This window comes from Lipophrys pholis (assembly GCF_963383615.2).
Source record: "Lipophrys pholis genome assembly, chromosome: 9".
NCBI classification, from domain to species: domain Eukaryota; kingdom Metazoa; phylum Chordata; class Actinopteri; order Blenniiformes; family Blenniidae; genus Lipophrys; species Lipophrys pholis.
In genome coordinates this window covers 25,729,482-25,740,994 of record NC_137639.1, presented here as the reverse complement: position 1 = coordinate 25,740,994, position 11,513 = coordinate 25,729,482, and the positions used below count along the sequence as shown (strand labels likewise).

The following is an 11,513-nucleotide window of genomic DNA, read 5'->3' as shown; positions in this document are numbered from 1 at the left end:
TGAGCTTATTTTAATCAATTAAGGTGTGACAGAAAATGATTGAGAACCACTGATATAAGGTAACAAATCAATGTTGGCCACATGCTTGTTCAAAAACCTCCCGATCAAATCCCTATGCCAATATCCATACACAGACATAGCGCCATGTTGGCAACAGGAAAAATAATTTACATTTATTATGTTATCTACTTGACTGTATTAAACTGAAATGTGGTGTTGTGAGTAAAATATGTTGACGATGACCCACAGTGAAAGCTGTGACTTTTTGTCAAAGGGTATATCCATGGCGGCCTTCTGAACTTTGATGTGTCGGGTCTGACAGACACAGGTCCTGCAGGCGCACAGTTGTTTAATTTACTGAGAAATCTGACACAGGGTCATTCATATAGCAACTGTGACTTGAGGTTTTGCTGAGGGGAGGGGAGGGGAGGGGCAGTGTGGAATCTCTGCGGACAGCGTACCAGAAATTTGGCTATTTTGGCACTTTAATGTAATATTGTCAGCCTAGATTTCCATCGCACTCCATCGTGCAGAAAATCTCAGCATGCAACATGTTCCAATGTGGGGGTTTGCGAGGACCCGTTCAACGATGCTTGCGGCTTTATTTCTTCCTAAATGTTGTCTTGTAGTAAGACAAAATACCGTACATCGACTAAAAAGTAGAAAAGAAAATACAAGGTAAGCTTTTCAGTGTAATATTAAATGTACAGCAATGCAAAGTAAACACAAGAGGACTTAATTGTATTTATTATGTAAAAAATCAAATAGCATCTTATATACAATCATAGAAAAAGAAAACATTTCACTCAGTAATACTAGTTCAATAGCATGTTTTCAACACTGACACTGAACTGCAACAGGAAATCAACCTGATGTACATCTACTGACAACTACTCATTTATTAAACAACATTTTCACTGCATGGATTGAGAAAAAAAAATTATTAAAGCTTAGAAAATACTATGTGGCAAGTTTTATTTAAAAAAAAATAAAATAAAGAAAGAGAAATAAAGCCCTGTGTGGATGTTCCTGCTTGGTTCAATGGCTCACAGAATCAATGTCCAAACCTTTGATCTGGCCTGAAAGTGGAGTATTGCGGCTCACTTTCATTGCTGAATTGACATCATAAAAGATTAAGTACATCTGGTAACAACTATACGTGGAACACAGACATGAATCAGATAGTGGGAAAGAAGAGAAAGCGTATCGAGATGTGTTAGCAGTCCAGAGCTGAGGGAGGCTGCTCATTCTCGGTACAAATGTATTCTAACTAACAGTAACTTGGATAAATTAAAGCCCTTGGCCTATATTCAGTTTGCACTGGCACCTATGTCACTTAACACATTAAACATGCGGTCTACAAACATGCTCAAAGATCCACACAACAGATCCTCAAGTCATTACTGTCAACTTTATAACTTAAGACTTAATAAATAGACACTGTGAAAATGCATACTATGCATAGATTTGTGCAGAGGACGTCCACATTGAGAGCGGCTCGTCAGTGCTTCGGCGGCTGGGCTGGATCATTTCATTCTTGTGTTCTGTTACTGGAGGCAGCAGAGGCTAAAGCCATTCACAATTCCTTTTTTTTTTGGTCCCATAGAAAAACACACTGAAGCAGTAACGTGTGATGAAAACATGTTCAAACACAAGAATACATTGTCATACTGCAGAATATATAAAACACATTGTCAGGGGGGAGGAGAATAGAAATTCATACTTATTGTTTCTTCAACTTTAATAAGCCAGTGCAAGAAAAAAATAAAATAAAGTTTTACACTTAAAAGTGAGCCTGTTGTGCAATTCTAATCACACGTGCGGCATATGCTGGAAGTTTTAGAACATTATTTTGTCAAGCGTGCTTTGTGCTAGTTCTGTTCTGTCAAAACCCAAAAGAGGATCTAATGAGGGAAGTCACTGGCGCTGGATACCTTGTGGTTATGTAGCTAAAAATACGTAGCGTACATAAAAAGCCACAATATAATAACAAATTGTGAACCAGAAACTGATGACACTATGAATAATTCTGCATGAAAGGATTTGAAACTCTTTCTTCCTTTTCTTCAAACCATTAGCGTCTTGATACTGCGAGCTCTGGGGCAGACTTCATGAGCTTCCTCAGTTCTGGATATTCAACTGTTTGACAGTTTTAAAAAAATCCACCTCAAACTATTTGCAACAAGCTGCAGTTAATGCATCTGGTACCGTCCTTCGAGCGGCCGGCTTCTGCTCCACCGGTTCGGACAGGAGCCGACCCTCCTTCGACCTTTCACCCCGTCTGGCTCCAGGAGTCACACCACTTCATCGGACTCCAGGTTGTATTCTTCATATAATGCGTCCAGGATCGCCAGGTGTCGCTCCATGGCGGGCAGGTACACTCCCAGGTCTCTGTGCATCCCGCTGGTGAAGCTGCTCTGCAGCTCGTCGCCCTCTCGCGTCACTAAGGCAGCGGTGAAACTTTGATAGGATGGAGCCGCTCTGAGTGCCAACTGGGTGGGGGGGGGGGGGGAGAAGTGAAGCGAAGGAGATCAGAATTAAGGAAGAGAGTGCAAAATAAATAAATAAATAAATAAATAAAAAATACTTACAGCAAAAACCCCTCGCACGACCCATCCGTGGTACTGCCGGAGAGTCTTTCCGTAGGCGTTATCTGAGTGAAAGAAGAGGGCGACGCTTGAGTTCGATATTCACCAAGTTCAACGTGAGCTTGTTTGTGAGCATCCAGACTCACTGAGTGCTCCATGGATGTCCTGTTGTCCAGCGTTGACCTCCGACAGAAACTCCTTGAGGAACTTGAGGCCTCGTCGGAGCCACAGCAGAGCCTCGGTGGCGGAGTTGCGAACCCGAGCGACGCCCGTGTGGAATTCATGGAGCACGATGGACTGAAGCGTGGGGAAGCTCTCCGGGTCGGACATCAGCTTCTGGTGGATTTTCTACAGGACGATCGTAGATATTTCATGTACCGTCGGACTCTGTTCAAATACTATCATGTGATAAATTAAGACTTTGAAACAAAATCATTCATTACTGTGGGAGAAAAATCAACAGAATCATTTTTTTTAAAAATTCAAAAGACAACTTCAAAGATACACCAGAAGGGGGCACAAAAGAAAAGTCTGTATGGTAGACCAGATTTCTATTGATTTAACTTCACTTGATCTCCCTTTATAGTCATTCACTTGGTTGATGAGTATTTAGAAAAGACATGGACACTCACCTTGATATTTCCAACAAAATCCATTTTAACTGGTGCAAACACTGTGGAGCCAAGTTTGTCTGAGAAGAGAGAATCTACTATAAATTCTTTGTTGCCTCTAAAGGGAAAAAATGGTAATTTAGTGCAACGTTTTTAGTGAAAGTGAAAGCTTTTAACGGTCAGCGACGTACAAACGTTTGTGAGTTTTTCCTCCGATCAAATTCACCGGAGATATGAGGGTGAACTAAAGATTTGCGGCCCTTTCGATGACTGTCCGTTTAAATTAAGTGTTGCAAAAAACCCAACGACTTCTGGATGTGACGAATTTAAATGATGAGAGATATAGACTACGAGTTTTTTTTTTTTTTTTTTTTTAAATGGCGAACAGATGTTTCCTTTAGTTATATAAACTCATTTCAGTTCTAAATGACAGTTTACAATCTAAGATCATAATGTTTGATACAAGTATTATCTAAAATAGAGCAGTGGGAGCTATAAAATTTTTTAATATTGATAGAAACGTTAAGCACATTAGTCTGACAGTGAATGAAAATCTTTTTGTGTGCGTGTACATAGAAACCAATCCCAGCACAGCCACAGGAACGTGCACGAGCTAATCTGCCTGAGAAAGCGGCTGCAAAAGGACAATTAAAGTCAATGACCGACAAACAAGTGCAGAAGGAAAAACAATGAGAGCGATAAAGTAAAAAGATGAATTAGAATCCCAAACTGAAGCCCACATGATTAATATCAGACAAGAGGAACGACGGGGGCGAGCATCAATAACAGGAAAACAAGCAGAAGAAGGGGGGCGGGTGGGGGTGGGGGGGGGGTTACTCCGTCAGTTACAATGCATGAAATGATCAGACGATGGAAAAAAAGAGGAGGAGCAAAGCAGATTGAGATGAGGAGAGACTGAAAGTAACCGGCCTACCTAATACAGGCACTATTGCATAGCATGAGTCCAAAAACTCTTGTGTAGGGATACCATTGTCGTCATCCAGTGATATATCACTAAATCTAAAAAACAAAACAAAAAAGTAGAACAGATTCAAACAGGAGAATGTATTAGACGAGAAAATCCCATTTCATTTTTTTATTTGAGCAAGTGATTCAAAAAGGAATAAAACAAACAAACAAACAAACAGGAAGGGTACAAACGAAGCCAGAGAAATGATTCACACAGGGTGTCATGCAATTCTAGGCCTGTAAAATACCTGAGACTACCTCACGGCTGCTAAAACAATGACAGCAGCTTTCAAATGTTTCTTACTGTCGTTCTGGTGTTTCTATCATAAATACAGGTTTAGTGGGACGGTGACTGCTTCTATCATAATACCTCATTGCTGATCATAAGTCACACACCAAGTCAGCTGTACTGTTAAAAGTTGCTGATGGAAAGTAAAATAAGTCTGATAGACAGAATTAACAAAGAGAAGACTTACAAACCCAAATATCAGATGAGGGCCTCTCTGTGCCGTGTGATCGAGAGAGAACACACTCATGTAAACACTTTTTTATCATTATTATATTCAAACAGATGACTGTACAGTTTGATCAAATGTTAAAAGTTGTGCATTATCTCAATGACAAAAATACTAACAAAAAATATACTACATGTAGCTTTGTTTTACTTAATACTGAAATATAACAGACGGCCGTATAACAGGTTTGAACGTTATCTAAAACAGTTTAAGGGATGTGACCCTCCTGAGGAGCATTTTCATACCTGTGACTCATTGTGCTGAAGAAAGTGTCCACCTGCTCTGTGTCCTCAGACTCGGCCGAACCTTTTGCATCTTCTTCTTCGTCCTTCTCAGTCTCTGCGTGGCCTGAGCGGACTTCCTCTTGGTGCTGGGGACAAACGGCATTCCCCTCTCCGTTGTTGTTTTCAACATCTTGATTTTGGTCGACATCGAGCTCCCGCTCTTGTTCAGTCTGCGTTTGATCGTCAGCTTTTTCTTCCTCCTCCTCCTCCTCTTCGTCGTCGTCGTCTCCTTCCGGTGGTTGGTCGTAGTGTTCATTGTCAGAGGTATCTTGGATAGTGTGTGAAGTAGAATCGGATTGCTCCACGTGAACCGAGACGCTTGCTGTCGTAATGTCTGCGTGACATAACAGATAAACAGCAGATATGTGCAAAATGTATTATTAAAAGCTAACAGGTACTTTAGAACGGGTTTACGCTTTTTAATACGAAAAGCAAGAGTCAATATTTCATCAGTTATGACATAACAAATCACAAAAGCAGTAATTTACTGGCTTGTGCAAGAATTACAGAGAAACAAACCCAAAGCTCATCCTTCAGATTAGTAGTCTTACTGGAAACTCCCCAGTGTGACGTTTCCCAGCTCTGATCCTGCTTCTTATATAGACCTCACAGTGAGTACAATTCATCAAACACAGCTAAAATCCACCACTGCACCACTATTGACAAAAAAAAAAACACTTTGAAGGAACAGACTTTTTAAGTCTTTACATTGATGGCCCGTTTCCACATTGATTGATTCTCATGATCTACAAACCTGCATGGCCCCTCGGATCGTCTGGCTCCTCGCTCTCAGTTGTTCCTGAAAGTAGAATAAAAACACTTTCAGGCTCCACACTCCAATCTGTTGGAACAACCTTCAAAAAGGTTCTGGGTCAGGCTGATAATAAACAATGGTTAATATTTTTTAAAACTAAATTTAAACTCAACATCCCAGTCTGGAATTATCTACACTTCATAACATGAAATCTTAGAATTTCATGCCTACATTTTTCTCTATTTACTTTATCTAATAGTCTTTACTTTGATTTTAGCTCTAGTTCTCCTTTACTGTATTTTATTCCTGAAATTCTGGTTTTACTAAAATTTTAAGTGACATCTCAACAATTTCAACATTATACAGATATATTACCAAATATATTATAGAAATATCTGATTTCCTGGACTGGTGAATTGTGTCTGACTGCTTCAGGCCAGTATACCACTTGCTCTATCAGAATGAATTTTGTTAATCTGGATATTTGTGTGTATGTTGTACGTGTTTGCAGTTATTTACCTTGGTGAATATTTTTCCTTTTTATATTTTAGGGGAATGGTTTGTGAAGGACTTAATTACTGATCAATTAAAAGAAAGACAAAACAGAGTTATGGCTTGTGCTGTGCCTAATGAAATCAAATGTTTCCACAGTTCATTTCCTGTAATGACAGCCTGACTTGTGTTGAGTAAGCCAGGACGCAGTGTGCCGCGAGTACCGAGGGTAGCGATGGGCAACTTTGATCATTGTGAGAGCCACAGAAATTTGACCCTCATCACCAGAGGGACAAAATGTCGACGGGTATTTCTATAAGCAAGACATATGACAATAATGACCACTAATTTAATTGAAAACTAACCATGTGTCTCCTAATTATGCTTATTAAATCAACATGCAAGCACTTGACATTTTTCATTTCAAATCCATTTATAAATACAGTAATCGGAGTATTTCTCATGATTTCAAGTTAAAAGGACATTTGTCCTGCCGTTATTCCATGAACAAATGATTTATTGATTTTGGGAAAGGACTCTGCCATAAACGACAGGCCAGTTCCAGCATCAATCGAAGCTGTTGACCGCATAACAGGAGGGGAGGGAGCTGCAGCTTCTGCAGTGATATACCTGCATGTTTCAAGCATCTGCTCACTCAAAGGTGATATTCTATTCACTTCAGTCCACATGGTATACAAACAACAACCAGAACCTTTTGTTCGGTGTGGTCTGCCCTTTGAGAATGAGAGAAACCCTGAAGCGCGTAAAGTGAGTCGTCAGGGAATCTCGACCTACCTGATGGGAAACAATGGGGCTCTAGTTTATCTGGTTCATCTGGTCCCTCGGCTCCAGAGTCAAGGCTCTGGTTGTCATGTGTAACTGCTTCCCCTGAGGTTTCAGACACATTTTGAAACCTGCAATCAATTTCAGGACATTGTGTTAATTTATTTCTGCTTGAGAGTTTTTGTTTGACATGCCTGAATTCACAGAACCATAAAATGAAGTAAGAGTATGACAGTACGACGTTACAGAAAACTAAGAGGAAAAAGAAACCTACCTTTCTCCAAGGTTTTGGTTCAAATGATTGACAGGTTTAATCTGTTGAGGAAAGCAATTTTAGGTAATAACGTGTATTTTAACAAGGTACAAGACGTCTTGTAATGATTATTGACAGCGTCACTGAGAGGACAATACCTTTTGAGGTTTAATGGCTGCTACTGGAGGAGTTCCCGGTGGACTCTGAGTTGCCATGTCTGTATTAAAAGTACGATTTGCGATCTGCATACATTCCTCCAGAGTCTTAAGGAAAGTAGTGCACGTAGACTTTACCATGTTTCCAGTGTCTATGCCCGTCTGAAAAGGTCACATGCACACGCATATTGTCAATGGCTTAAACACCTTTACGGGAAAGTATGTAGCTATGCAACAAGCTCTACCGGTAAGCATAACCACACAGGAATTTTAAGTTCGGCAAATTGCAAAGAGGATACTCTGTAGTGCAGACACAGACAAACAACAGCCTCTCGTATTTCAGTGGCTCGTCCAAAACTTTGCCTTACCTCAGCCGATTCTCCCTCATCATCCTCCTTGATCTTGTTTACTTGCTGAAGGAGAAGGTCACAGTACAATCTGAGTTCTGACATTTTAGTTTTCAATGCCTCCGTGTTCTCCTGAAGCTCTGTAATCGTAACACAACCAAGAAAGTAATTAGACAAAGTTTGAGGAGCTTTTATGGATGTTTTATGTGCAAAAACCTAAAGTTGTATGCTTCCCGTTACCTTTTTCTCTCTTGGTTCGGTTATCGGTAAGGCAAGCTTTGGCAGTGCCCAGCGCCACCAGCCACTTCTGCCTCTCTGCTGCATTGATGGCTCTGAGGTAAAAATACTGCTCTCCTGGGATGGTCAGGTCAACTCGAGTGGAGTCAGAGGAATGAACTAAAACACACAGAGGCAGATAAGATGGCACATGTGTCAGCACTAACTCCAAGAAAAAGCTGTGTACAGAGGGGGTGGAAAAATAGGGATTACACTGACCTTGGATTTCACAAACTGAAATCTTAATGCTGCCCTTGCAGCCTTTCCAGGCATCTTCTTGAGAGTCATAGTAAGACAAAGTTCCTCCATCAAGCACAAACCAACGAGGCTGCCAACCTGGGGAAGTCGGTGGAATTTGAAAATCAGGATAACTGTGACGTTTTATGGTTTAATAGGCGTAAAATCCATGATAAAAGACAGCAGTGTCTCGCTCTCATACTCTTAAATTTGAATAAGAGTCGCCGCTTCCTTACGTTATTTTAGCCACAACTAATCAGTTAAGTCAGATTATAATGGCAGATGGTGGGAACTGGTTAAAGCGCTCACGGGTGACACATTCTTTGTGCGGTTAACATCTAATGCGCTGAACTTACATTCCCAAAGACTACATTCAGCAATGAATACATTATTTGAATTAAGAGTACGCTCCACAAGCTGAAGGCTAACGTTAGCCTGCCATTATCAGCGTCATCACAAACTCGCTGTCATGCTAGCTAGCCGCGTTAAAACGAAGCCCGTAAACAGTGAACACGCAATTACTGCGCTGGAAACTCACCACTTATGTAATTGGTCCACTTATGCAGCATCCCCTCCATTGTTGTATTATGTGTCTTTCCCGTTCATTACTTGCTTGTCATATCGAGATATGATACTCAGCTGATTGCAGCAACTCCATCGGGCCCCGAGAGTAACTTGCGGAGTAGCGACATCGGCTGTCTGTTTCAACTACGCACATAAAAGTGCGTAAACTTTTTCTAGAATATCACACTGACCTATCATTAGGGGAGCCTTCTACGTTACTCCCACATACGTCAGAGAGATTTAAGGAGATGGGCGGAGATTTTTTATGATTGACGTGACTATTCGCCAATAAGATAAGTGAGATTGGTAAAAAGGCGGAACTTTTTGAGGATCTTGTCCAATCAGTGACGGAGAAAGGCGGGCTATCACAGACAGGCTAAGTTTGATGAAGTTGGCTGCCACGTATGGCATTTTTTACTTTAAGTTTTTTATTTTATTGTACTTGTCTGTAGCGTTTTTGGGGGGTAAGTGTTCTGTAAAAATGATTATTTTCAATTTTTGTTCGCTTTTGCCTTCATTGTTTATGTTTGTGGCTGGGGGGAAACTGCCCGAGCCCGAAGTGAAAGTTGAAGCGATACACAAACCCTTCATGTGTTACCGCAAGTCAAAGTTTGGGGACATGCTTCTGGTCCACTACGATGGATTTCTGGAGAGTAACGGCACGATGTTTCATTCCAGGTAATGCATCTTAGACTTCATGCATTGCTGCACGATGCCTGTCCTGGATTTTAATGGATCAGTGTTATTCTTTGCAGTCGCAACCAGGGGGATAAGAATCCGGTTTGGTTCACTCTGGGGATGAAGGAGGTGATCAGGGGCTGGGATAAAGGTCTGCAGGACATGTGCACAGGGGAGCGCAGGAAGCTGACTGTCCCTCCATCACTGGGATATGGAAAAGAAGGACAAGGTAACGCAAAGGTTTATTTGAGGTGACAAGACTCTTTTTCTTTCTCTGTATTTGTTTCTACGTCTGTGTGTTTACAGGGAAGATTCCTCCAAGCAGCACTCTCATTTTTGACATCGAACTCATGGAAATCCGCAATGGTCCCAGGTCACATGAGTCTTTCCAGGACATGGATCTCAATGATGACTGGAAACTCTCCAAACGGGAGGTGTGTGTTTTTATATTAATCATCAGATTGTCTAAAACGACTCAATTATTGTGACGCTAATATTTTTTGAGTCTGTCCAGGTGAAGGAATATTTGAAGAAGGAGTTTGAGAAACATGGCTACTCACCTAATGACACACATCATGAAGTCATGGTGGATGACATCTTCAAAAATGAGGATGAAGATGAAGATGGATTTATCTCTGTAAGAGAGTTCACCTCCCTGCATGATGAACTCTGATGGACTCATTTACTTATTTAAGTTTTTCAAACGACTGATGGATTTACCTCAAGACAATGACCAAAAACTGAGCATTTGTTACTGAGCTGTTGTTTTTTTCAGTTTTCCCCAGCTTTCTACATTTGTTTAACACACAGACTCAGTCGTGTGTTGTTTAATTTAAACTGACATAGTATTATCATTTCAATGAGACACGCAGTATTTGATTTGTATGTTCTCTTCACAAAAGATGTTTTTGGAATAAAAAGCAGTGTGTGAATGAATATTTATTGGCTAACATATTGATTTCACATAGGCATTAACTGTAACTTAACTGTAACTTAAACTTATTCATGATTTTAGATTCAAAGTCTAAAAATGTTCAGAATATTAGATAAGATTTGATGTTACGTCCGACTTTTTTTTTTTACCTGCAGCATTTTTAAAATGCTTTAAACTTCCTATGTTATGAATGTAGGAATAAAAGGTGAAATGATTTAGATTTTATATTCTAAATTTAATGCAGTGAACCTTGATGTTGTGATTCGACCAGGAGGGTCTTTTTTTGTGCCTTTCTGTATTTTAACCACTAGAGGGCACTCTCGTACTTAAGGTCTGTAAGTGTACAACTATCAAACGTCATAGTAGGAGACCAAAGTAGGAGATGGAATTTTATTTTAATCATGCATAAACAGAAGGATTGATAGACTTCATCTGATATTATGATGTGACATTTCATGGTTCTAGTTTTACAAGATAATTTTGTGACTTCTTACAGCTAAATTAATTAACAGTGAGTATGATTGTTGTTTTGAAGCCACCTGCACATGTTCTAAAAGCAGTGGCGTTATAAAAGATTGTTTTCATCATGTGGCCTTAGAGGGTGTTTAAGCTGCATTCAACCTACAGATATTTCAAAGTTTCCTATGACTTCCCTTTAGCAGCAACGTAGTTTGAATGAATGGAGAAAAGAACATATAAGTCAGAAACAAAGCTGCTAGTATTGTCTTCAGTCTGTCTATTGTATATAGAAAATACAGATAGCTATGATTGATTCTAATTATCAATGGTGTTTATCCTGTTAGTTTTTTAGGTTGAGCTGGTTCTAGAAGTCATCTGATGATGCTGTAATTCCAGGGCTTATTAGTCTTTTTCCTCCTGACAAATCCAAACAAGCACACAACCATCACAAGTGTTGAGCAGAAAACTGTTCGATGAGGAAGTACACTAAACTTGGCGCTATACAAGTAGCATCATGCAGAGACATGAGTCCATGACTCTTTTTTAACTCACTTTCTGAATAAACCCTTTGTTGGCCAGCCATCAAAATACTTCTATGAGTGTGTTCAAATGTT

At 40.1% G+C, this 11,513-nt stretch overlaps 2 protein-coding genes across 3 annotated transcripts; one reads left to right on the top strand and one right to left on the bottom strand.

Annotated features, from left to right (window-relative positions):
• Positions 1-721: 721 nt before the first annotated feature.
• On the bottom strand, positions 722-8,988 carry plekha8 (pleckstrin homology domain containing, family A (phosphoinositide binding specific) member 8). Of its 2 annotated transcripts, none has more exons than XM_080471646.1 (14): positions 8,803-8,988; positions 8,247-8,363; positions 7,992-8,147; positions 7,773-7,891; positions 7,408-7,566; positions 7,271-7,311; positions 7,009-7,127; positions 5,722-5,766; positions 4,929-5,301; positions 4,134-4,219; positions 3,221-3,279; positions 2,735-2,936; positions 2,592-2,653; positions 722-2,492 (listed from the first exon to the last, which is right to left on the bottom strand). In XM_080471646.1, the coding sequence occupies exons 1-14, from the start codon at positions 8,840-8,842 to the stop codon at positions 2,295-2,297; spliced, it is 1,776 nt and encodes a 591-aa protein (XP_080327772.1). In that variant the 5' UTR covers positions 8,843-8,988; the 3' UTR covers positions 722-2,294. The 2 variants fall into 2 exon arrangements, with proteins under 2 accessions (XP_080327772.1, XP_080327773.1); XM_080471647.1 differs by having other exon boundaries at positions 4,929-5,235.
• A 192-nt stretch (positions 8,989-9,180) lies between these two features.
• Positions 9,181-11,483, top strand: fkbp14 (FKBP prolyl isomerase 14). Its single transcript, XM_080471075.1, has 4 exons — positions 9,181-9,506; positions 9,584-9,735; positions 9,813-9,940; positions 10,021-11,483. Exons 1-4 carry the CDS (start codon positions 9,214-9,216, stop codon positions 10,177-10,179), a joined length of 732 nt encoding a protein of 243 aa, XP_080327201.1. The 5' UTR covers positions 9,181-9,213; the 3' UTR covers positions 10,180-11,483.
• Positions 11,484-11,513: the final 30 nt, after the last annotated feature.

Excerpts from the sequence above, each read along its gene's own strand:
- plekha8 (XM_080471646.1), bottom strand. The coding sequence starts at position 8,842 with ATGGAGGGGATGCTGCATAAGTGGACCAATTACATAAGTG. Across the intron at positions 7,892-7,991 it reads CCGAACCAAGAGAGAAAAAG|AGCTTCAGGAGAACACGGAG; the intron begins GTAACGGGAAGC and ends TTACGATTACAG. Across the intron at positions 7,567-7,772 it reads ATGAGGGAGAATCGGCTGAG|ACGGGCATAGACACTGGAAA; the intron begins GTAAGGCAAAGT and ends TGACCTTTTCAG.
- fkbp14 (XM_080471075.1), top strand. The coding sequence starts at position 9,214 with ATGAAGTTGGCTGCCACGTATGGCATTTTTTACTTTAAGTTTTTTATT. Across the intron at positions 9,736-9,812 it reads ATATGGAAAAGAAGGACAAG|GGAAGATTCCTCCAAGCAGC; the intron begins GTAACGCAAAGG and ends GTGTGTTTACAG. Across the intron at positions 9,941-10,020 it reads GGAAACTCTCCAAACGGGAG|GTGAAGGAATATTTGAAGAA; the intron begins GTGTGTGTTTTT and ends GAGTCTGTCCAG.